At 43.7% G+C, this 26630-nt stretch overlaps 1 protein-coding gene across 1 annotated transcript; it reads left to right on the forward strand.

Moving 5' to 3' along the window:
* Positions 1 to 631: 631 nt before the first annotated feature.
* LOC100668288 (acyl-coenzyme A synthetase ACSM2B, mitochondrial) lies at positions 632 to 25190 on the forward strand. The gene is made up of 13 exons (XM_010598548.3): positions 632 to 808; positions 3645 to 3855; positions 6702 to 6909; positions 8182 to 8325; positions 9943 to 10099; positions 11523 to 11602; positions 11839 to 11962; positions 13976 to 14056; positions 15609 to 15710; positions 17927 to 18054; positions 18166 to 18265; positions 19605 to 19724; positions 25022 to 25190. The coding sequence occupies exons 1-13, from the start codon at positions 632 to 634 to the stop codon at positions 25115 to 25117; spliced, it is 1728 nt and encodes a 575-aa protein (XP_010596850.1). The 3' UTR covers positions 25118 to 25190.
* Positions 25191 to 26630: the final 1440 nt, after the last annotated feature.

A 26630-nucleotide genomic window follows, 5' to 3' on the forward strand; every position in this document is an offset into this window, starting at 1 on the left:
TGAGTCAATCTCTTTCAAAATGTAAAAGAAGCAGGTTAAGGAAGCAGAGAAGGGGGAAGAGAGATTCCAAACCACATGGAGATCTTCAAGGAGTCAGGAAACAAGCTGAAGAGACTAGGACCTTCCCCCAGAGCCAACAAAGAAAGTCTTCCCCTAAAGCCAATGCCCTGAATTAGACTTCTAGCCTCCTAAACTGCGAGAAAACAAATTTCTGTTTGTTAAAGCCATCCCCAAGTGGTATTTCCGTTATAGCAGCACTAGATACTAAGACAGGAGTGGATACACAGTCTTCCTCCAGAATGTACTTCCTACTAAAAGGAAGAAGCAAAGTGTGGGGAACAATAGTCCATTCTACCATTTTAAGCACAAAGAGATTTATTCCATGGAATTGAGTGTTCACAAAACTGTCAGAAGTGCTTGGAGAAGTAGGATCCAGACCAGCCTAGATCCTGTTGTGCTTTTGGAGGCCAAAATGGATTCTAAGTGTCAATTCACTCTTATGCAAAAACACAGGATCTTTCAAATTCCTAGGAAGAATGCCGTAAAGTTGGGATGAATCTCCTTAAAAAGCTGATGATTAGTAATGCAGGAAGGGCTCACCTGTGTCTCCTTTACCTTCACAGGTCTGACCATGCTTTGGGTGCCGAAACTCCAGGGCCTTTGCACCCGATGGGGCACTCAGATATCCAAACGCGCTTTCCATGTTCATGACAAGCAACTATCCCCGCAGCAATGGGGCAACAAGGAAGTGCCTGCCAAGTTTAACTTTGCTAGTGATGTCATGGATCACTGGGCTGCCATGGAGAAGGTAACTGGGGTGGAGAAGAGGGACAGACCTGGAAAATTTGACTGAGTTCATTAAGTCATCCAATCATTCAATAAATATTTATTGAGCACTTATTATGTGCCAGGGAAACCCTGGTGGTGTAGTGGTTAAGTGCTATGGCTGCTAACCAAAAGGTTGGCAGTTCGAATCTGCCGGGCGCTCCTTGGAAACTCTGTGGGGCAGTTCTACTCTGTATGACTGCCTATATGAGTTGGAATCGACTCGACGGCACTGGGTTTGGTTTTTGGGTTTTTTTTTTTTTTTTTGGTATTATGCCAAGCACAGTGATAGGCACAGGGGATGGGGCATAACTATAAACAAGATGCCTGTCTTCCATGGAGGCTCCATGGAGCAGGAATGGAAGAGCCTGGGCTTGGCAGAAAGATGGAACCTGGAGGCTGGTGTAGGGCACAGCAGTCTGGTGACTCTTGGGCAGCTGACATGATTTGCCTATACACACTCCACGTGCTCTGTGTGGCCTCCCAGGAACTGTAGGGGAGGTGGATTTGGATTTAATAAGAAGAAATCTGCATTGACCAAAGATGGAGTCAGTCTTCTCAGGAGGTTATGTGTCCCTGTCATTAGGGGTGTGCAAGTAGGACGACTATTAAGCAGAGCTTGTCAAAAGGGCTCAAACATGAAACATCCATGAAAGAGAGTGATGCAGAAATTTCTAAGGTTTCTTTCCAGCCCTGGCCTTCTGGAATTCTACCCCAGTCACAGCTGACCCACTATCGCCTTCAGCTGAAGTTCCGTGGGCCTTTCTGGAGGATGGAGGGACTCATCTTGGCTAGGGTATGGGACAGAGTAGATCTACCAGCACGGGTTTAAAAGAGTGGCACTCAAAGGAGGGCTGAGATGCTGACGTTGACACACTGACACGAGACACAATCTTAGTACAAAATCACAAATGACAAGTCTGTAGGCTGAAGATGGTCCATGGTGAATGGTACTCATAAACTATAAAGAATAAAAAAAAAAATTCAGTCAACATTTTAAAATTGAACATTTTCAGGTAATTTTTTTTTTTTTTAATTTCTGGCTTCTCTTTAAAAATTATACCTCCTTAGAATAGTGGAGAAACTCCTTACCATCATGACTCAAAATCCTGAATCTATAAAAGAAATGATTAAATGAACTTGCTGCATGAACAGTAACACCATAAGCAAAGTCAAAAAAAATAATGACAATCTGGGAAAAAAATATTCAACTCATATCACAATAAAAGAGATAATATCCCTAATACAGAAAGAACACCAAACTCATCTTTGTTGAGTCAATTCCAACTCATAGCAACCCTACAGGACAGAGTAGAACTGCCCCACACGGTTTCCAAGGAGCGCCTGGTGGATTCGAACTGCCAAACTTTTGGTTAGCAGTCGTAGCTCTTAACCAACACACTACCAGGGTTTCCAATACAGAGAGAACACCTAGAAATAAAAAATAAAAAGGCACAACCCAATATAAAAATGGGCAAAGTACCTGGACAGTCCACAGAAAAGTAAATTCAAATGGTTCTTAAAGTTAAGAGAAATGACCCAATTTCCTGATAAAAGTAATGCAAATTAAATTTCCCCGAAATAATATTTTGCCTATCATGTTAGTCACAGTACAAAAATTTGACAACACATTATCTTGGCAAGGCTGTGAGGAAATAGGCCCTTTCATACATTATAGGTGAAGTGGAATCTGGTAATACTCCTATGGAGAAGAATTTTGAAATATCTAACAAAATTACTAACACATTAACTCTTTGACTTTGCACTGCTGCTCTCAGACTGTGATCTGGAACCTCCAAGGGATACCCAAGACTCTTCCAGGGGATGTGTGAAATCAAAACTATTTTCAAAATAAAAATAAGATGACATTTAATTTTTTTCACTCTCATTCTCTCATAAATGGCAGTGGTATTTTCCAGAAGCTAAACAATGTGTGAAATCACAACAGACTGAAGGCAAAAGCAGACAAAAGAATTTAACCATCTGCTATTAAGGCAAACATTAAAGACACGCAAAAATGTAAAACAATACCGCTCTTCTCACTATTTTTTAGTTTGTTTGTTTTGGGAAGCATAGTTAATTTTTATAGAAATATATTATTTATTGTAACTTGTAATGGATTTATTATGGAGTCCCTGGGTGGTGTGAATGGTCAAGTGCTGACCTACTACCAAATGTTTGGCAGTTCGAATTCACCCAGAGGCACCCTGGAAGAAAGGGCTGGTGATCTACTTCTGAAAGGGCACAGCCATTGAAAACCCTATGGATGCAGTTCTACTCTGACACACATGGGGTTACCATTAGTTGGAATTGGCTCAACAGCAACTGGTTTGGGTTTTTTTAATAATGGATATTTTTTAAATGCCTAATTTTAAAAAATTTCTCAGTTTTAGTTTCCAATACGGTAAATATTGATAAATATAACCCATATACATACAAGCACTTTAGGGTTTTTAATAATTTTTAGGAGTGTAAAGGGGTCCTGAGACCAAAGGTCTTTAAATGCACTGACTTGGCAATCTCAAGTTTGGGAATTTACCCTTCCTGATTATGTACCTGCAAAAAAAAAAACAAAAAACATTGCTGTTGAGTCGACTCTAACTCATAGCCACCCTTAGGGCAGAGTAGAACTATCCCATTGAGTTTCCAAGGCTGTAATCTTTATGTAAGCAGGCTGCCACATCTTTCTTCCGTGGAGCAACTGATGGGTACAAACCATCAACCTTTCCGTTAGGAGCTGAGCGCTTAGGCACGACACCATCAGGGCTCCTTGGTTGTGTACCAGCCCTCCAGAATCCGCAGGCCTTTTCTTTCTACAGGCTGGCCAGCGACCCCCAGTTCCAGCCCTGTGGTGGGTCAGCGGTGATGGGGCTGAAGTGAAGTGGAATTTCAGGGACCTGAGTGAGCTCAGCCGGCAGGCTGCAAATGTCCTCTCAGGGCCCACTGGCCTACAGCGTGGGGACCGTGTGGCAGTGGTGCTACCCCGAGTGCCTGAGTGGTGGCTGGTGACACTGGGTTGCATGCGAACAGGTTGGTAATTGTCCATCAGGGTAGGGGATACTGTCTCTCTTGTAGAGGGAACTGAGCCCAAGAAAATACAACAACCTCTCTCCAAGAAGCTCCCTCCATAAGGCATGCTGGCTCTTCTCAGACAAAGATACCACCCTTCTTCCATTTATTTAAGCAAACTATGTGCCAAGATCACCACTCATCTGTCAGTTTGTTATACTGTGGTGCCTTGTGTACCGCAATGATGCTGGAAGCTATGCCACTGGTATTTCAAACATCAGCAGGGTCACCAGTGGGGAGAGGTTTCAGCAGAGCTTCCAAATTAAGACAGAGTAGGGAGAAAGGCCTACAATTTACTTCTGAAAATTAGCCCGTGAAAGCTCTATGGATCACAACAGAATATCGTCCATTATAGTGCTGGAAGATGAGCCTCCTAGATTGGAAGGCTCTCAAAACACACAGTGGTTGCACTAATGGACACAAGCACACCAATGATCACAAAGACTGTGCAGGACAGGGCAACGTTTTGTTTTATTGTACATAAGGTTGCCATGAGTTGGAGTCAAATCGACAGCAACTAACAACAAAAACAATGTGCCAAGTACTATACTGTTGTGGTCGATTCTGACTCGTAGTGACCCTATAGGACAGAGTAGAACTGATTCATAGGGTTTCCCAGGTTGTAATGTTTACTGGGGCAGATCACCAGGTCTTTTCCCCAGCGGATTGGCTGGTGGGTTTGAACCACTGACCTTTGGTTAGCTGTCAAGAGCTTGCTTACCCATTGGGCCACCAGGGCTCCTAAGCACTATAAACCAAAAGCCAAAACCAAACCTGTTGCTGTTGAGTTGATTCCGACTCATAGCGACCCTAGAGGACAGGGTACAACTGCCCTATAGGGTTTCCAAGGAGTGGCTGGTGGACTCAAACTGCCAACCCTTGGTTAGCAGCCAAGCTCTTAACCACTGCACCACCAGGGCTGCAAGCACTATACCAAAAAAAAAAAAAAAAAAAAAACCCAAAACCTAGAGATTATTAATACAAGATGAACAAAACATGGTCCGTGTACTCATAGAACTTACGGATCTTTGGAGAAAAATAAAAAACCCAACCAGTTCCTGTGGGTGATTCCAGCTTAGGTGACCCTATATATTGCAGAGTAGAAAGCTTGATTCTGACTTAGGTGACCCCATGTGTTGCAGAGTAGAGGTCTGGAGTTTTCAAGGACAGTCATTAAACTATTACTTGCACAAATAATTATTTAATTAAAATTTTAATAAGTTGTATGAGAATGCATTAAGAACCTATAAAACATGGGTTGGCAATCTATGACCTCCAAGTCAAATATGGCCCGTAGCCTTTTTTTTTCATAAATAAAATTTTATTGGAACACAGCCGTGGCCATTTGTTTCCATATCACGTATGGCTGCTTTCGCACTACAATAGCAGGGTTGAGTAATTGAAACAGACACCCCCTGGCCCACAAAACCTAAAATGTTTACTATCTAGCCCTTTTCAGAAAAAGTTTGCTAACCCTATTATAAAAGGAGACCTGAACTAACTAATCTAAGGGGATCACGGACATCTTCTCAGAGGAAGTGATATTTGAACTGAGATTTGAAGGATGAGTAAAATAGAAATGGAGGCAAAGAGGAGTGATTTCAAGCAGGGGCAACAGCTTATGTGAAGACAGAGGAAAGAGGGAGGTTGACAAGTATGAAAGAGCCTGAAAGAATGTCCATGTGCCTGGAGTCCAGGCAACAAGGAAAAATTAGTGCCAAGTGAGCCTGGAAAATGGGCAAGTGCTAAATGGGTAGAGCTTTGTGGACCATGGTAAAGATCTGGCCCTTTTCCAGTGAGGGATAGGAGGACATTGATGGATTGAGTGGCATCATCAGATTCTGTTTATAAAATGTCACTATGTATGCTACACAGAATGGGATGAAGAAAGGCAAGAGTGGGAGAGGGGAAACCAGATAGGAGATGAGGGATGCTGATGGCTTCAACTTATATAGTATGGTGGAGATGAAGACAAGTGGATGAATTTAAGAGTCGATTAGGAGGAAACTGATAATAGGGATTTGTGATGAATGGCACATAGCAGTGGAAGAAGGCCAGGGAGATAGAAAAGTCACAGATGCTTGGGCAAAGGAGAGGGTGTTGCTATCTTTCACTGGAGTAGGGAACATAGACAGAGAAGCAGGTCTGGGTGTGTCAGGGAAAGATGACAAGTTCAATTTGGTAACTGTTGTATTGGGGGTTCCATATTATGTTCAAGAAATGAAAAGTAAGAATTTGGATATAAGGGCACAAATCTGAGATGGAGAGAGAAATGAGAGTCATCTTGGGTTCGAATACTTCTTTGATCCTTGGTTCCCCCAGTACTGGTACTCCCAACTGAAATGCTCCTTAGAAGCAAGAATGGTGAGACTTCATCTTGCTTACTTTAGACATGTTATCAGGAAGACCGGAAACCCTGGTGGAGTAGTAGTTAAGTGCTACAGCTGCTAACCAAAAGGTCGGCAGTTTGAATCCACGAGGCGCTCCTTGGAAACTCTACGGGGCAGTTCTACTCTGTCCTATAGGGTCGCTGTGAGTCAGAATCGACTCGATGGCAGTGGTTTTTGTTGGTTTATCAGGAAGACCAACTGCTAGAGAAGGACATCATGTTTGGTAAAGGAGAGGGTCAGCGAAAATGAGGGAAACTCAATGAGATGGGTTGACACCATTGCCTCAACAATGGGCTCAAACATTGGTCATCACTATCCCAACTTCACCTACCACTGGCAATTTAAATCAGGCGTTTCTAAGGAAGAAGATAACCCACCCCTCCTTCTAGATTTCCCTAAACCATTTGTCTTCTCCAGGCCTCATCTTCATGCCTGGGACTATCCAGATGAAAGCCAAAGACATTCTCTACAGGCTGCAAACATCCAAGGCTAGGGCCATTGTGGCTGGTGATGAAGTGGCTGAGGCAGTGGACACCGTGGCACCTGACTGCCCTGCTCTGAAAACTAAGCTATTGGTGTCTCAGAAAAGCCGGGACGGGTGGCTGGACTTCAAGACACTATTTCAGTGAGTATATGAAAGTCAGCCTGAGTTTTCCCCAAAAGTGGAAACTGAAGCAAATGTTTTTGTGCAGATGCCTTATTTGGGTGGTCCAGGAAGCAGAGGGGAGGGACTGCAGAGGCTGAAGCAAGGAAGACGAAAAACCCAGTACAAGGGTTTGCTATTAAGTCACTACAAGTGGGACTTGATCTCATGGGGCCTTATGAGGAGCATATAGAGTGCTTCTCAGAGTTTCCCTCTAAAGGGCTGACAAGCATGGACCCATCAGCACCTGACCACATGGTGGAAGGTTCTCCAAGGGCTGTTAACTACGCCACATTTGTGGCTGTGCATGCAAGCTGCAGAGCAGGCACAGAGTCCCATGCCGTGGTGGCAGTAGAGCAGCCCTGAGCAGAAAGTGAATCACTCATGGTGCACACTTGAAACGACATGCTGTCAGCACCAAGAGGGTTGAAACCTGCCCAGAGCTGTTCGCTGCAAACATAGCTGGAATCAAAGATGAAGTCAAGAGCATATGCAGTGAGCATACACGAGGTGGTGTCTAGCCTGCTCTTCCCATCATCTGTATACCTAAGTTAATCTTCTCAAAGACAGAGGACTCTCTCTGAGCATTTCAACAGTCTATATAGCAGGACTGGCTGAAGAATGATTTTCTTTGTCACATGCCAAATATCCTTCCATTAGAAACACACACCTAAAGCAACTTCTATGGAGAATGTAAGCTTTTCCTTTCTAATGTCATGTTATTTAAAATAACAGCCATAGAAATAAATTTAGCATGAGGCCATCTTTGAGAAACACAAAATCAGGACAGTGGAGGGGATATGTCTAGAAACAGAGGTTTGGATGCCTGAAGGGAATAGAAGAGGGTGCCAAGGGGGTATTGGGAGGACCCTATTGATGCAACACCTCCTATGGCATCACGCTAAGCTCTTAACAACCATTCCAGTTGTTATGTACTGAGCTATTCCTAAGCAAGTTGCTCTTGGATTTGTGTTGATAACTCTATGAGACAGATATTCCACTACACAGATATGGAAACTGAGTCTCAGGGAAGTTAAATAATGAGTCCAATGTTACACAGTTAACAAAACACCAAACCTGCGTTGTTTTCAAACCCAAGTCTAACTGACTCAGAATCCCATGATCTTAACCACTCATAATCCTCATTCTGAAGATTTGCCTTGTCAGCATCAGGGAAGGTGGGGAAAAACGGGCCGCCATGGGATCTGGAGTTGAGGCCAGATCTGAGTAGGTGGCAGTCTGTGTGTTTGTCAGAGAGGCATCCACCGCTCATCGTTGTGTGGAGACTGGAAGCCAAGAAGCAGCTGCCATTTACTTCACCAGTGGGACCAGCGGCCCTCCCAAGATGCTGGAACACTCCCATTCAAGCCTGGGCATCAAGGCCAAGCTAGATGCTAGGTAAGAAGAGACCTTTCTCTCTACAGGGAATTGACTAGGACTTGAGGCTTCTCTGAGTTCAAACCCAATCCTCCATCTGGTGCCTCTGAGAAAGAAAGTTGAGGAGGGAGGAGAAAAGGGACATTGCTTAATACCGGGAACACTTCTATTTCAGATGAGACATACTTAAGACAACTTGGGGTCTCAAAATCTCTAAAGTGCTTTCAGCCATGTGCCTACAAAGGCTAATAATTAGCACAAGGCTTATATGTATTTTTCCCATCTGGATCTTAATCTTGTCCTCTGGGCGGCTGGTAATTTGCTTTGATGCTACCCACATTCCAAGAGGACATTTTTGACAGCAGCAAATTACTTTCCATTTGGATTTATTAAATGAACTGAGATCTCATATTTTCCGGATCTCAGAAAATTCAGAATTTTCTTCCACCGCTACATCAACCTCCTCTGTGGAATTAGAACCTACTGTGTCACGGTCTTCCTGAAATAATAACATGAGATCTTTAGGATCTTTGTCAATAGGTCCTGCCTGCCATTTTAATCCTATTATTAGAATTGGGAAAATATTTTTATTGCAAAAAAAAACTTTAAAAATGTAAATGTTCCAACTGTGAGCCTGTGGCACAAGCAAATTACATTGTTTAATAAAAATTATTTAATAGAAAAGCTGTAGTAGAATAGGGAGTCCCTGGGTAGCACAAATGGCTAAGCTCTTAGCTACCGACCTAAAGGTTGGCGGTTCAAATTCACCGAGAGGCACCTTAGAAAAAAGTCCTGGCGATCAACTTCCGAAAGGCCACAGCCATTGAAAACCCTATGCACAATTCTACTATGAAACACATGGGGTCACTATGAGTTAGAATCGACTACAAGGCAACTGTTTTTTTTTTTTTTTTTTGGTAGTAGAATGCAGTTTTTAAAAGATGAGTGATGAATCATGTAACTAAGATATTAAGTTCTCCAATTCTATTTTATAAGTCCCACCAAAATTAGTCCTAAACATCTGAAAGTATTATTCACCTTCAGGAAAGGACACCTGCTATGACGACTTCAACCACAAGGAAGTTCTTTACATCTCACCTAAGTGCTTTTCACTGTAACACAAACCTAATTCCTTTTATTCTTCTTTGAAGAGAGAAAGGGAACACATTTCACCCCTATACAAGAACTTCAGTTGTGCTGAGGCAATTCATGATGCTTTGAGAGAAAGGAAGCAAAGATCTCAGCTAAACTTGTACTTGGCAAAGCTCCTGTTAGAATGTTCAGTTAGATGCTTTTCAGCTGGTAAACCCTTCCTGGGTGGCCACCACATACCAGGAACTGTAAGATATTCTGGGGATAAGATGTGAATGAGACCCAATTATCTTTTAACTCATGTGAGCTAGTATCACAGTTTCTGAATACCCCTCTTGGTCTAAGATGTATGGATAGAATGATTTTCCTTCCCCTTGCCCCTTATGCTAATGCACACTCCTAAAAACATATGCAAACACATTCAGGTAACATACACCCACGCATGTGCACGTCCACCTACCCCTACCCACACATATACACACTCATGTTCCTCCTACCCCAGCATGCATTCACATGTATGTACATATGCTTCTTCTATGTTCTCAGCGATTGGAAAGATCTGCAAGTTTCTGATGTAGTGTGGACCATATCAGACACAGCTTGGATCTTGAACATAATTTCCTCATTTCTGGAACCTTGGGTATCAGGAGCGTGCATCTTTATCCATCAATTGCCAAAGTTTGACCCAGTGGTCATTCTAAAGGTAAGAGAGAACCCAATTTGCATTTGTTGGTCAGAGTGAAGCCAATGTTTATATCCTCCAGTTGACTGCAGTTTATTTCAATTCATCTAATTTTTAGTAAAGGAAAAGGAACCCTGGCAGCACAGTGGTTAAGAGCTCGGCTGCTAACCAAAAGGTTAGTGGTTCCAACCCACCAGCTGCTCACAGGAGAAAGATGTGGCAGTCTGCTTCCATAAAGATTCTAGTACATCGTCTGTTGAGCCCTATTTGTGATGGAGCGTTGGGCCATTGCCATTCTGGGGCCTCTAGACCTCTGTGTCAGTTGACCTTGACCCACCTAGACTTCTGTTTGGTTGGCAACAGAGGATGTCATCACATCCTCAGAGATCAAACATGGCCTGGCTTCTTTCAGGACACTCTTCAAAAGATTCTGTCATTCTCTCTTTTAAACACATTCTTATTCTTCCTCCTTCCAAAAAAGATTTGAGTAGCTTTTTTAAGTGCCACAAATAGAAAAAAAAAAAAAAACATGAAAACAGATGCAAAACTATAAAGTCCATTAGAAAAATATAGGTGGGAGGTATGGGGGGAAAAGACCTAGGAGAAGCATAGCAAGTGAATAGGCAATTTCACATTGAGTTCCCTGGAAGGCAAGGCAATAAGGGAAGTGGGATGATTTCCCTACTGTTTACCAATTCATCAAGAGCACTTGGAGGAAATAATCACAGAATGCTCATCATTTTCTCTAGACTGTTTTGCCTGTACCACTCTTTGTAATAAAGTCAAAGCATGGGATGAAGGTGGTGCGTACGTAATGGTGAAGGGTGCAGGCTGCAAATGTTTTGCCATTTGCTGGCTATGTGACCTGGGGCAAGTTACTTAACCCTCTGAGTTACAGTTTTTCCCTCTGCAAAATGGGGATAGTAATACAAATTGCATGTCTATAGGTGCTCTTAACTTTTCAAATTTCTCCTGAATTATCCCAAGAATACTTTTTGGTAAATAGGGCTGGAATTGATCTATCTATTGCAAAGCTGGTCTATTGTAAAGGGACTTAACTAAGGTAACACAGCTGATTAGGGACAGAATCAGCAGCTGCTCTCCTTCCCTTGATGGCTGGGGACTTTATGTAATCCTACTGGTGTGTTTATTGGGGGGGGGGGTCATTAAAAGGGTAGGGATGGAACAGACAGCCAAGAAGTGACAAGAATGTTCCAAATTAGTCCTGGGTCTTTTGTCTGTACTAATGGGTGGTCATCCCTCTGTCATTTTTTAGCTTGGGGGGAATTTGGGGGTCCGTGTGGCCTGAGAGAGACACAGCAAAGAAGCTAGCATTTAAATCCAGACTTCTACAATGCAATAGCACATGTTTAACCATTGTGCCACATCAGTAAGTTTGAAATCTGCTTGATGATCAGTGTCTCAACTGGCTCTTTTCCTCCAGGTGCTGTCCAGCTACCCAATCAACATCATTACAGGCGCTCCCGTCATTTTCCGGATGTTGCTACAACACGACTTTTCCAGGTGATGGGGACTTGGGGGCTGGTCAGGCTTTCTGGGTCTATTGGCCCATTCTCCTGTCCCCCCTACCCCAACATACACAGCTGCTAGATGCTCATCTCTCTGACCTTCTGAGCACAGGTGGCCTCATGAAGCCAACCTCATTGTCAAAACACCCAGAGCCCAGCACTAGGCCTGGGCAGAGTTTGGTACCAGATGGCTCACCAGCAACAAACACTTCTTTCTCTTCCCTTCTTCAGTTACAAGTTCCCACACCTACGGTACTGCTACAGTGGAGGGGAGGCTCTTCTTCCGGACACTCTGGAGAAATGGAGGGTCCGGACAGGACTGGACATCCGAGAATGCTATGGCCAGACAGAAATGGTACCTGCTACCAGCTGAACCATGGGTCAGGTGGACCTGATGGGCTTCAAAAGGCTCCGTGATAATAAAAAGATTGTTGTTGTTGTTAGTCGCCAGCAGCTTGGCTCTGATCCATGGTGACCCTACGTATAACAGAACGAAGCATTGCCTGGTCCTGTGCCACCTTCATGATGGTTGTTATGTTTGGATCCATCGGTGCAGCTATTGTGTCATATTCTGAGTGCCTTCTGACCTAGGGGGTTCATCATCAGCACTATATCAGACAATGTTCTGTTGTGACCCATAGGGTTTTCATTGCCTAATTTTGGGAGTCGATTGCCAGGCCTTTCTTCCTAATCTTACTCTAAAAACTCCACTGAAACCTGTTCACTATGGGTGACCCTGCTGGTATTTGAAACACTGGTGGCATAGATTCCAATGCCACAGCAGCACACAAACCACCACAGTGTGACAAACTGATAGATGGTGAAATAAAAAGATTTATTATTGGCTTCATTAAGTACTTATTGAGCATCAACCCCGGGCCAGGCACCAAGTATTAGAAATTCCGTAGAGAACAAAACAGGCAAAGCTCCTGCTCTCTTGGAGATTAAATTCTAGTGGGGGTGGGAGAGAGATAATAAACTAACTCATATATGACATGGCAGGTCGTGAACAGCACTGTGGGGAAAGGTGAAGCAGGTCAGGGGTTGGTGTTTCAGATATGGTGGTCAGGAAAGGCCTCCTATGATGGGGTGACATTTTAGCAGAGATCTGAGTTTATCAAATATGACAGGCATTGTGCTAAGCTGCTGAGGCTGAAGTGAGGGAAGGGAAAAAAAGGCACTAAGCCCACCTTACCACCTGAGATATCATCTTGAAACTCTTGGGGCCCCATGAACACAATATGGCTTCACACTGCTCGATACTATGCTACCTCTCTCCCAACAACCTGAGGAATATGGTCCTCCAACTCTTTCTCTCCTCTTCCCAGTGCCTCTTACTTTCAGCCCTCAATACTTCTTGCCTCTCCCTCTCTACCCTTTCACCCTGTATCCTTCTGTGGCTAACGGTTCCTCTTGGTGGAACTCCTGAAGAGGCCTGATGGCAGCACTGTGATGTGGAAAGGTCAGGGAGAGCTTTGCAGATGTGGGTTAGGAAAATGTGGTGAGCATACCTTGGAAAGGGCTGCCAATCATTCAGAGGAGGCCACGTTCAGGGCATGCTCTTTTGGACACCAGCATCTCAGTGGAGGGTTCGTTTCAGGATTCAAGAATGACTTTCCCTACTATGAAAAGTAATTTAAGAAGCATCTGTCAGGCCTCACAGACCTTAACAAAAACAAACAGTTGCCATGGAGTCTATTCTGACACGTGGCGACTCCAAGTGTGACAGAGTAAACTGTGCTCCACAGGGTTTTCAACGGCTGATTTTCCAGAAGTAGATCACCAGGCCTTTTCTCTAATCCGCCTCTGTATTAGAAATTCAGTGGAGAACAAAACAGGCAAAGCTCAAAACACCAACCTTTTGCACCACCCAGGGACTTCTCACAGACCTTAGAAAAAAATAAAGAAAAAACTGTTTGCCGTCAAGTCAATTTCAGCTCATAGTGACCCTACAGGACAAAGTAGAACTGACCCATAGGATTTCCAAGGAGCAGCTGGAGGATCTGAACTGCTGGCCTTTTGGTTAGCAGCTGAGCTCTTAACCATTACGCCACCAGGGGTCCAAGACTTTAAAAAAAAATTACCATATGGTAATTCCATACAGTTTTAAAGGGCTTTTGGTATCCATGGTACTGCCCCTAAAGAGATTGTAAAGCAGCTGTTCCTCTTTCTTGGAGAATGGTCAGTCAGATTTCTTTCCAAACAAACAATTTAGTGAAACAAGCCAGCCAGGGAAAGGGGAAGGAGGAAGCCATCAAATGTGAACCAAATTCAGGACTGTGTCAGGACCTGCTGTTTTTTTTTTTTTCCCCCCTGTAACCTGGTGACTTCTCCCAAGGTTTGCTGACCTTTCTACTCCTTTCCACAGGGACTCATTTGCAGAGTTTCCAGGACAATGAAAATCAAACCTGGCTACATGGGAACAGCGGTTCCCCATTATGATGTGCAGGTCTGTGAGGGGCACAAAGGGGGGAGGAGAAATAGGGAAAACACTGGGGATTTGTCCAATAATTTATTTATTGCATTGTTGATTGAGGAAAATATAATAGCAAGTAAAGATATCAAAAAATAGAAAAAAAAAGGAGTAAGGGAGAGTGGGAAGGAGGGAGGAAGGGAGGGAGGAAGAGAATGGAAGGAAGGAGAGAAAACATTCATATTCCTACTCACCAGAAAGGACCACTTTGAAATCTAGCAAATTAGCAGCCTAGTTATATAAATATATACATGTAAAAAAAAAAAAAGAGGTGAATCTTTACATACTTTATAACTTGCTTTCATTTAACAATTTTGGAAGACCATTTTTCCAGGCCAGTTAATACAGATCTCCAGTATGATTTTTAATGACTATATTAAAATAATGGAGCCCTGGTGGTGTGGTGGTTAATGCACTTGGCTGCTAACCAAAAGATCAGCTACTTGAACCCACCAGGTGCACTGTGGGAGAAAGATGTGGGACTCTATTTCTGTAAGTTTATAGCCTTGGAAATCCTGTGGGGCAGTTCTACGCTGTCCTATAGGGTCACTGTGAGTCAGAATTGACACAATGTCAGTGGGTTTGGTTTTGGATTTTTGGGTATATTAAAATGGCCATTTTGTGGTGTGATGTATGGTTATACCACTCTTGATGCATTTTGTTGGTCAATAGAGTATTTCTAAAATCTTCACTAATAAAAACAACACTGCAATGAATATACTTGTAACTAAAGCTTTCACTTTTCTGCATTTTTTGGGGGGGGGTAAATTCCAAGAGATAGAATTTAGGGTCAGTGGGTGTAAGTATAACAATTCATGCTCCATTCAGTGTTATATTTAATTGCCTGACCCCCTCGCCCAACCACTTAAACCAAAACCAAACCAAATCCACTGCCGTCCAGTTGATTCTGACTCACAGCAACCCTATACACAGAGTAGAACTGCCCCATAGGGTGTCCAAGGAGTGGCTGGGGAATTCAAACTGCCAACATTCTGGGTAGCAGCATAGCTCTTAACCACTATGCCAACTGGGCTCCAACCATTTAGGATAACAATTTACTGAGCCCTTTTTCAAGCGTCTTATTTTATTCTTGTAACAATCCCTTAAAATAAGTATAATTACCTCTATTTTATAGATGAAATCACTGATGCCCAGAGCTTAAGTAGCTCAGAGTTAAACAACTAGTAAGGTAGCAGAGTCATAATTTTGAATTTTGACCTGTATGATGTCCAAGTTCATGGGTGAGGTCCAAGTTCATGGGTGAGGTCAGTCTCAAAGACAATGGGAGGCTATTATTTTTCCTGGACTCTTAATGCCAGAAAAATCTTCTCAAACTTCTCTGGTCCAATAAGGGGCTTCACCTAAACCATCTAAGGTGGACAGATTAAAGGTCTAGTTTTCTGGTTCTGGTTTTCAATCCCTACTACAGCAAGAGGGTCTTTCATTTGACCAACTCAGCTCTCTCATGTTGCCATTCAAGCTATCTCCTGTTACGTGGATCATTCTTCCAGTCTGTTTCTTCCTCCAGGTCTTAGACGATGAAGGCAATGTCCTGCCCCCCGGCAAAGAAGGAGAATTAGGCATCAGAGTCAAACCCATTAAGCCTGTAGGCATGTTCTCTGATCATGTGGTGAGGAACTGTTTTCTGCCCCTTCTGTTCCCTGTAGGTACGGGGGTTCTGAGAGGGATGACAAGGGCCCCAAAGTCATGGACCTCCCAACAGGTATTGGCAAGAAATGAGGGCAAGGGGAGGGTCCAGTGTTCAAGAATAGGGGCTTTGCTAAGGGAGTAGAACGGCTATTCACCCTTTACTGTCCTTAGCCTGCCACTAAAATCCCGCCGTATTTCCTATAGCCTTTGGTCTACACCAGTGGGTCTTACGCTTGGTTTGTCTGGGGACTTTTTCAAGATCGTGATACCCACACTATGCTCTAGAACAGGGTTTCTCAACCTTTTCTCTAGTTTCCCCTTCTACCCCAAAGCGTCCTGTTTCATAGCGGAAAAGGTATCGCCCCTGAACTATATATGACAGGGTTTTCCCAGGGGCAACCCTGCCCTCTTCCCCAAATATCATCCCCCTGCTTTATGCCATTGATATTCTTTAGAGCTGTACTAGGCACTTTACACTGAGTCTTCGCCATATAGTTGGAGGCATCCCTATCTCCTGATCTTGGGTCATTAGGGGTAGAAGAAGATTCTCAAGTCTAGCTATCTTACTTTACAGGTGAGGATGGTAAAGCCAGAGACTCATTCAAGCTCACACTGCTAGACAGTGGTCAGGAAAGATCTCAAACACATTCTTTCTAACCTCAAGGGGATTAAATTAAAAATTGAATAATAATAATTATATTGAATGTTCATTACATGGCAAGCACTGCCCTAAGCACCTCACATACATTAAACTTATTTAATCCTCCCAACTACCTTATGAGGTCTTTGGAGTCAAACTGCAAACTGCTTGACTTCAAAACCTTACTTAAGTTTTTGTGCAAGTCACTAATCTCTGTGCCTCAGTTTACTCATCTGTAAAATGTGTAAAATGATACTGCATAACATTATTTTGGGTTGTTGTTGTTAGGTGCCGTCAAGTCAGTTCCGACTCGTAGCAACCTTATACATAATAGAATGAAACGCTGCCCATTCCTGTGCCATCCTCACAATCATTGCTATGTTTGAGCCCATTGTTGCAGCCACTGCAATCCATTTTATTGAGGGTATCATAAAAATAGTGAGTATGAATTGATATTTGTAAAACATTTATTTAGAACAGTGCTTGGCACTTAGAAAGTGCTACATAAAAAAAAAAAAAAAACTACATAAGAGTAAATTAAATACAAAGAAATGAGGTAAATCCAAATTATTACCACTCTGTAGATGAGGAAAACTGAGCCTCAGAGATCCTGGCAAAGTCCACACTGTGCACTTCTCCTGAGCATTTCGTGTGCACTGTCTTGCTCTATTCTCTCTCACATGCCAGGGAGGTAGCCAAGTTATGGAATTCTCCTCATTTAGCAGACAAGGAAAAGACTCAGTGGGGTTGGAAGTTTAACTTAAGGCCACAGAGTTAATGCCAGCAGGGGCTGCATGATGACCAGGAGAAACTGTCAAGCTGGTGGTCAAGAGATTTGGCTTTTGGTCTTAGCTATGCCATCTACAATGGCTGTTTGGCCTTGGACAAACTTCTCAATCTCTCTGATCTTCAATTCCACATCTTCCAAATGCAGGAACTTGGCTAAGAATTCTCTATGCTGGCTTCTAATCCTGTGACTGAACACCCAGTGTGGGCCCACGGCCCTACACCAGGTTGCTGAGCAAGATAAAAGAAACACTCACAAGGGGCAAACCTCCAGCCTTTTCACTGCTCATGGACAAGCATGTCAGCTGAATAGAGTGGCCCAGTCATTGTAGAAATATGTACAGTGGTCAAGGACCTGGGGGCTTGCTGGTATAGCTCTAGAAGTCTCAAATCTGATAAAGAGCCAAGGAAAATCACTAAACATCCTTGGCACCCTTCAGTGATATCATGGAGTGAAGCAGGTTTTGGGCTGACCATTAAAGAGAAGGCGGAATCAGTTGGTGGAAATGCCCTAGAACATGAAGTGAATAAATGCATCAATATTACCCATCAGTTGACCCAGGGGTGTAGATGAGAGGCCCTGGGTGGAATAACTGGAATAAAAGGGGAAGATCCAGTTCCTCTGGGGGCTGGGGTTGGTGGTTTCAGGGCAGGCCCACCATGAGCAGTTTTTCAGGTTATAAAATGCACAACCTGCAAATCTGTACAGCCCTGGGACAGGGGATTTAGACCTTGCAGTCACAATGGCTCTATCCTTCTGTGGTCACCAGGGCAACCCTGATAAGACAGCAGCCAACATTCGAGGAGATTTTTGGCTTCTGGGTGACCGGGCAATCAAGGATGAAGACGGCTATTTCCAGTTCCTGGGGCGGGCAGATGATATCATTAACTCCAGTGGGTAAGCTTGGTTTTTTGGACTGGGAAAAGTAATTTATGTTTATATCCCAGCTGGCTCTAGATTTTTGGGCTGGCTTAGAGCTTGAGTGTCCAGTATGGTGTCCTTCTGCAGGTACCGGATTGGGCCTTCAGAGGTGGAAAGTGCACTGATGGAGCACCCCGCTGTGGTTGACTCGGCTGTGGTCAGCAGCCCAGACCCCATAAGAGGGGAGGTAAAGAGGGAAAGCAACCTGGTGTGAAGGGGTGGTACGACTAGGAAGACAAGGACAGTGTACCATAATGGTTACCATCATGGACTCTGGGCCTAGACAGTGTGGGTTCTGCCACTTACTAGCCGTATGACCATGGGCAAGCTGCTGAAACACTCTGAGCCTCAGTTCCCCCATCTGTGAGATGAGGATAATAATAATGCCTACTTCGTAGTGTTGCTGTATGGATTAAATGTGTTAATATGTATAAAGTGCTTGGAACATAGCCTGGCACATAGCAAGCACTATATCAGGTCTATTATTACAAGTTTCCAGGGACTCTGTCTTGCTGTTTGGTATTTGAATCAGAATCTGATCCTTGACCTGTAGAACAGGGGCAGGATTTCAGCCAAGAGACAGAGCCCTTGAGCATGGACTTATAGTGAGGAGAAGGGGAAGAAGAGCTCCTAGAATGCCAGGGTTATAGAAACAGGCTTATGTAGAGGCTAATGGAACTCGGTATGTGTGTAGGGGAAGGTTGAGGTGAAGGGGTGATGACTGTCGAATTACATTTCTGCAGTGTCTAAGCTTGGCAAGATCACACCCCTGGAAGGGATGGGACATCCCATCCATGGAAATCATGAGCCACTAGACAAACCGAGCCCAAACCAGGCTCAGTCTGCCTGGCGCTGAGCTAAGCCATGCTGTAGATGATACTATTTAATTCCCCAGGAATTAAGTATGACAATTTTATCTTCATTTTACACACGGGCAAGCTGTAGTTTGTTGTTGTTGTTGCTGTTGTTTTTGGATGCCATCTAGTCAGTTTTTTCAACTCATAGAGACCCCATGTGAAAGAATCACGAGCCCCATAGGGTTTTCTTGGTTGTAATCTTTACCGAAGCAGATTGCCAGGTCTTTCTCCTGCAGAACCCCTGGGTGGGTTCTAACCACCAACCTTTCGGTTAGCAGCTGAGTGCTTAACCGCTGTGCTACCAGGACTCCTTAAACTTTAGTTTAGAGTGGTTAAATAAATTGTCTAGGTTTATGGTGCTCAATCTTTATTTTTCCCCTCTTTTCTGCCTATAGCTAGTTTCTCCCCATCACAAAGCCTTGGGGTTTGGGGTGAGCCTGGTCTCTGTCTAAAGTCCCACCTGCCCACGCAATAAGCTGTCTAAGAGAGAGCTGAAATCTCAGTCATTCTTATTCTTAATTCCTCCTTTCCCCTTTATCAGATGGAGGTACAGTTGAGGGGGTATAAGGGTGGTGGCTGTGGTAGAAGGCTTAACATTGATTTTGCAGCATCACAGGAAATGATGAAGTACTCTGACCCTATGTGTCTTCGCCCTCATCCCCACTGCAGGTGGTGAAGGCATTTGTGGTCCTAGCCCCACAGTTCCTGTCCCATGACCGGGACCAGCTCACCAAAGAGCTGCAGCAGCACGTGAAGACAGTGACAGCCCCGTACAAGTACCCAAGGAAGGTGAGAGCTCTCAGCTCCCATGCTCCCCCAAACATGGGAGAAGAGATAGAGTTTTCCTCTCATTCTTCTTTCTTCAGACTGAGGGTAAGAACTCTAGTTATATGTGACTATGACCAAGAAAGCCCCAAAGGACAACCCAGCACCCATCTAGATGCCTAAAACATGCCCTCAGCTTTTGGCTTGCTCTGAATTAAAAGTTTGATGATCCCATGGGAACAAGTTCTAGCCAATGCCTGGTCTGTATTCCCACTCTCTGCACTGAAAAAAAAACCAAAAACCACACCCTTTGCCATCAAGTTGATTCTGACCCATAGCGACCCTAAAGGACAGAGTAGAACTGCCCTATAGAGTTTCCAAGGAGTGCCTGGTGGATCTGAACTGTTGACCTTTTGGTTAGCAGCTGTAGCACTTAACCACTATGCCACCAGGGTTTCCAAACCAATCCCATTGCCATGGAGTCGCTTGTGACCATACAGAACAGAGCAGAACTGCCCCCACAGGGTTTCCAAGGAGTGCTGGTGAATTTGAGCTGCCAACCTTTTGGTTAGCAGCCTTAGCTCTTAACCACTGCACCAAACCAAACTCACTGCCGTCTAGTCGATTTTGACTCATAGCAACCCTATAGGACAGAGAAGAACTGCCCCATAGGGTTTCTAAGGAGCGCCTTGTGGATTTGAACTGCCAACCTCTTGGTTAGCAGGCATAGCACTTACCTACTACACCACCAGGGCTTCTCTCTCTTGTTCCCATGAGATCATCAAACTTTTAATTCAGAGCGAGCCAAAAGCTGAGGCCTGCTATATTATTCAGTATTCTCTTAGTTGCAAGTGACAGAAATCCAACTTGAAACACTCAGTTGAAAAGTTCGTAGGGAGTGGTGTGTGACACTTCAGTCATGTCTGGCACCAGGTGTTCCAATGATATGTTCCTGGTGTCTCTTTCACCCCTTGACTCTCCTTCTTTCGATACTGGCTTATTTTTTGAAATGTTCTTCCTTCGTGGTGGCCCGCAACAGCGCCAAGCTGACATTTTTTGCAGCTTAGCAAAACTGTGTAGAAAAAGACCATTTTTTTCCCCAAAAGTCTTTGGGCTGATTCTCACTGAACCAGCTTAGGCCATGTATGTGTCATTAAACCAATCCCTCTGATTGGTCAGCTCTAGGTCATGTGGCCACCCCTGGAGACAATGCAGTCAGGCTGGGAGAAGGGCTTTCTTACACATATTACAGGGATTTTGTGAGGGAGAGATGGTTCCCCAAAGGAAAATCGAAACTTTCTTACCAGAAAGGGCAAAAGCACAGAATCCACTAAACTTGTTTTCAGTTGTTTTTACTCTGGACAGAGAACTAAGGCAAAGGGATTGACAGTTGTTGGAGTTAGATATGAGATAGGAGCTTGTCCTAGGGAAGAGAAAAAGACATATTTTTGACTCTGAGATAGAAGAGTAGGGCAGCCATGTTAGGTCTCAAACCACTGCCGTGGAGTGATTCCGACTCATAGAAGCCCATTAGGACAGAATAGAACAGCCTCATAAAGCTTCCAAGGCCATAAATCTTTATGGAAGCACACTGCCTCATCTTTCTCTCACAGGGTGGCTGGTGGGTTCGAACCCCAACCTTTTGGTTAACGGCCAAGCACTTAACCACTGTGCCACAAGGCTCCCATGTTAGGTCTAGAGCCCCTCAGATTCTTATAGAACCCAGATCCTCACTGACCCTTTGTCAGCACACACAGACCATCACAGGTGGGTTCCCTGTAGAGCAAACCCTGAGAAGAAGATTAACATACAAGAGGCTTATTAGGGTGTCTTTTGGGGATTGACACCTGAGGAAGGGAAGGGAAGGGAGCAGGACTAGGCAGAGGATAAAGCTGCAGTATGATCCACTCTCAGTAGAGGCCTCAGCCAACCCCATGGGGAGTTGTGAAGTTAGGACAACCCATCAGAGTTGTCTTGAGTAGGAGCGGGAGTGGGATACAGCCTCATGTAGATCAGGCATGGATGCAGTCTGCCCTGGGAAGGGGGCTTGACTTGGTGAAGGCAGCTTTCCTCAGCTGAGGCACTCCTTGAATGAGCTTGGCAGATCAACAGATGAATGGATAAACAAAATGTGGTAGATACATACAATTGAATATTACCCAGCCATGAAGAGGAATAAAATCCTGATACATGCCACACCATGGGTGAACCGTGAAAAAATCATGCTGAGCGAAATAAGTCAGTCACAAAAGGATAAATAGTGTATGATCTCACTAGTATGAAATAAGCAAATACATAGAAACCAAAGATTATTAGTGGTTACAAAGAGAGGGTGGGAGGGGGACAGAGGGAGTTTTTTCTTAGGGGCATTGAACTTATGTTAATGGTGGTGGAATGATTTGGAAAAGAACAGTGAAAAATGTTACATAACTTGAAGAATGCAATCAATGTCACTGAATTACACATGTAGAAATTGTTGAACTGGCATGTTTTGTTGTGTATATTTTCACCACAATAAAAAAAAAAAAAAGTGGGGGATTCTGGTAGTGCAGGAGAAAGTCCTCTATTCCTACAAGAGAGTCTGGGCAGCACACCACAGAGTCCACTACACAGACTCTCAGCATCACACTGATAGCGAGGCTGCATGGCGATGTCTGTGGACTCTGACTGCTGAGTTCAAATTCTACCTCCACCAGGTACTCAATAAGCTCTGTGCCTTAGTTTCCTTATCTGTAAGATGGGGATAATAATGTTACCCCTTCATGGGTTGTTAAGAGGTTGAGTTAATATTTGTAAGGCATAAGGTACTTAGAAGAGTGACTAGTACGTAATACATATAATAAGTATTTTTAAATGATATTATGGTCAGCTAATTTCCCAAGAAATCCAATCACACGAAGCATACCATGGATTTTAAAGCATATATTTTGAGTGTATCTGAATATTTTGGGGGACCAAGTGAAGGGATTACACCTTTAACATAGAGAGAACAAAAATCCTCACGACTAGACCAATAAGCAACATCATGATAAATGGAGAAAATATTGAAGTTATCAAGGATTTCTTTTTACTTGCATCCACATTCAACACCCATGGAAGCAGTAGTGAAGAAACCAAGTGATGTGTTGCACTGGGCAAATCCGCTGCAAAAGACTTCTTTAAAGTGTTAAAAAGCAAAGATATCACCTTGAGGACTAAGGTGCACCTGACCCAAGCCATGTTATTTTCAATCACTTCATATGCATGCAAAAGCTGGACAATGAATAAGGGAGACCAAAGAATCAATGCATTTGAATTATACTGTCGGCAAAAAATATTCAATATACCATGGACTGCCGGAAGAATGGACAAGTTTGTCTTGGAAGAAGTACAGCAGAATGCTCCTTAGAAATGAGGATAGCGAGACTTGTCTCACATACTTTGGACATGTTATCAGGAGGGACTAGTTCCCAGAGAAGGACATCATGCTTGGCAAAGTAGAGGGTCAGCAAAAAAGAGAAAGGCCCTCAACGAGATGGAGTGACACAGTAGCTGCAACAATGGGCTCAAACACAACAATTGTGAAGATGGCACAGCACCTGACAGTGTTTTTTCTGTTGTACATAGGGTTGCTATGAGCTGGAAATGACTTGACAGCACCTAACATCAACAAGTGAAGGGATCCTATCACACAATATACAATGTATTACTCAAATATTTTCAGTTGATGTGTCTCTTTCTGCAAGTCTCTCCTCTGATGCCCTATCCAGTGGGTTCTTTCCACCTCCTCTCTCCTTCCACCAAGTTCAACTCCTTCTTTTCCTTTCTTTACGATTCAGAGTAGCTTCCTTCTTAGTATAATACCTGCCTGTCCCCTGTGGCTTCCTTCTACTCCTCTATCTATTTCACAGGTTGGCAAACTTTTTCTGTAAAAAGCAATAGCAAATATTTCAGGCTGTGTAAGCCATACAGTTTTTGTCTCAATTACTCAACTCTGCCTTTGTAGCGCAAAAGCAGCCACAAACAAGACAAAATGAATGGGCACCACTGTGTTCCAATAAAACTTTATTTACAAAAACAGGCAGAGGGCTGGATTTTGCCTTTAGGTCATAGTTTTCCAGTCCCTGCACCACCCCATTATGGTTTCAACAAACTCTCTTCAATAAAGTCGGTCTTGCCTTATGAAAGAATTTGCACATCAGCTGCTAAGAAGATAGTTTTCCACATCACTGTTCCTATTGTTATTATCTTTATTAAAATCCAAGTCCACCTGATTCCTACACCAATGCCCTGGAAAGCTGAGCCCTATACCTGGAAGCTTCAGTGAATTGTCTTTATCAGATTTAGGAATATTAAGAACAGAGGCCCAAAGCCAACTCTTCAGACAGGGATTGGACTGGACTATAAGATGGAAAATGATACTGGTGAGGAATGAGCTTCTTGGCTCAAGTAGAGACTATGTGGGCAGCTCCTGTCTGGAGGGGAGATGAGAGGACAGAAGCTGCCTGAATGGACATGGAGAATACAGGGTGGAGAGAAGGAGTGTGCTGTCTCATTAGGGTGAGAGCAACTAGGAGTATATAGCAAGGTGTCTATAAATTTTTGTATGAGAGACTGACTTGATTTGTAAACTTTCACTTACAGCACAATAAAAAAGAAAGAAAGAAAGAAAGAATGGAGGGTCCCCAACCACAGACTTTCCTCTTATCAAATGAGAAAGCTGAAGTTTGAGAGATTTTACAATTTTACCAAGGCACATAGACAGGAAGTAGTTGAGATGGAACTCATAACCAGGTTTCCTGCTCTTAGATGTCTATTTTCTCTAGTCCAGATTAATAACCACCGCTAATAGTTTTGAGTGCTTATTCCATGCCAAGAATTTAGCCTAAATAATCTTATCTGATCCTCACTACAGCCCAACGAGGTTATTATTCTCTGGTTTACTCAGTGGGAAACTTGAGTCTCAGAAAGTCAAGTGACCTGTCCAAAGTCAGTTAAGTGGTAGACGATGGCCTGGAGTACAGCCTGATGCCATAGCTCAGGGGAGTGACTACTATGCCATGCCCATCCATACGCTGCTCCTCTTCCATCCTCGAGTATGTCAAAGATGTACCAGCTTGACCTCATGTCCAGCTCTAGCCATCTTGTTGTCCTTGCCCCAGAGCACTTACTGATGCTTCTTATTGCATAAGGTGCTACCCTGGGAGTATTCCAGGCTCAGTCCTCATTCACCTGAAGCCTCTAGGCTTAATAGCTTCCCTTCACCTCAGAGCAGTTCCTCTGCAAACTTCAACCCCATTGGGGACACTGATGACTTGCTCTGGACTGATCTTTCCCAACAGATAGAGTTTGTTTCGGACCTGCCGAAGACCAACGTGGGGAAAATCCAGCGGTATCTCCTTCGAGACAAGGAGTGGAAGAATTCTGGGTCAGTCTGAGCCCAGTGAGGGCAGCAGAATGTTTTCTATTGAATCTTCCCCTTCCACACCTTCCCTTTGGGTCCTCTGCCTCCCTATGGAGATGAGATTCTTTAAATTAGGGCATGCATCTGATTTTTCTTTGTCTTTTCCTGGTTATTGGCCGAAACTTTACTATGTGAGATGCCGAAAGGAGGGAGAGAAGGTGAGAGGTGAGAGAAAAAGGAAAGGAAAAAATGTGGGGAAAGATTAAAACAGCAAGAAAAAGCAGCTGAGAAAGAAATAAGGAAGGGAAGGAGGGAGAGAGGAAGAAAGGAGGGAAGAGAGGAAAGAACAAAGGGAGAGATGGAGGGAGTGAGAGGAAAGCTAGGACAGAAAGAATTAGAAGGGAAAGACTGAGAAGGAAGGATGAGAAATAAATGAAAAAAATAAAGAAAAGATAAATAAAAACAGTAAGAGGGATAGAAAGAAAAGAGATGGAAGAAAGGAAGGCTGGGAAAGAGGAAGGGGAGAAGAGAGGACAACTTAGAATCACTCCCACAGGTAAACAGAGTGACAGAGAGTCAAGCAGGAAACTGAAGCTTAAAAGGAAGTGAAAGGCCATGGTGCCCTGCCTCACTTTTGGGGGCAAGGCCTTCTTACAAGGAGGCTTGTGTGTGGCCCCAACATTGGATTCATCCCCCAAGTCACCCCAAACCTTGGAGTTATCATGACAAGAGGGGATGAACCACCTCTTAGCACTTGCCATATGCCAGGCACTGATCTAGGGCTCCCACAAATACTACCTTGTTTCACCTCAATGTAATGTAAGCACCTCAAAACTGTGTCAGTTCCCATGGATCATGTTTGTGGTGTTATCTAGTCTTCCTAGAATCAAGCCAATAAAATCATTTTAAATCAAGACCCTGGGGATTATCTTTGGGATAAACAAAGAACGGGAAGGATGAAGAGAGTGTATGTCCCCAGTGGTTGTGGGAATGGGGAACCAATGGAGACAAACTGGATGGGTGGCAGTGTTGAAGGATAAATCCCATACTCAGTTTCTGGGGCTTCTTGGACCCCAGAGACCAAGGGGTCCAGGAGAGGGAGGGAGGTGAGGACAACGAGGGCTTCACCTACAACCTAGAAATGGAGGGTAAAACTCCTAGCAGGTTTAAGTAAGCTGGAGAAGGAAGCAAAGGATTCTGAGGGTCTCTGACTCTTCTTCACAGGAATACTTAGCACTAATAACAACAACAATAATATCAACCGCTTATCAAGCACTTGCCAAGTTAAGGTACTATGCCAAGTAAACACATATAAAATCCCACTTAAAGTTCAAAATTAACCTTTGACTCAGATACTATTACTTCCCCTCACTATAAAAATGAGGAAACTAAGACCTGGAGAAGTTAAATGATATTTCCCAAAGTCACACAACTGGTAAATGACAGACCCAGGTTCTAGCATGAGCTCTATGGGCCTACAACAACTTTGCTTTTAACTTCTACGATAAGGTTATATTAACAAGTTGATGACGGAAACAGGTAAATCT

Source organism: Loxodonta africana, chromosome 12, assembly GCF_030014295.1.
Source record: "Loxodonta africana isolate mLoxAfr1 chromosome 12, mLoxAfr1.hap2, whole genome shotgun sequence".
Classification (NCBI taxonomy): domain Eukaryota; kingdom Metazoa; phylum Chordata; class Mammalia; order Proboscidea; family Elephantidae; genus Loxodonta; species Loxodonta africana.

Bases quoted from the DNA above. Each gene is read 5' to 3' on its own strand.
- LOC100668288 (XM_010598548.3), top strand. From the start codon at position 632: ATGCTTTGGGTGCCGAAACTCCAGGGCCTTTGCACCCGATGGGGCACT. The intron at 8,326-9,942 runs GTAAGAAGAGAC...CTATGTTCTCAG, and splicing joins AAGGCCAAGCTAGATGCTAG to CGATTGGAAAGATCTGCAAG. The intron at 18,055-18,165 runs GTAAGCTTGGTT...GTCCTTCTGCAG, and splicing joins GATATCATTAACTCCAGTGG to GTACCGGATTGGGCCTTCAG.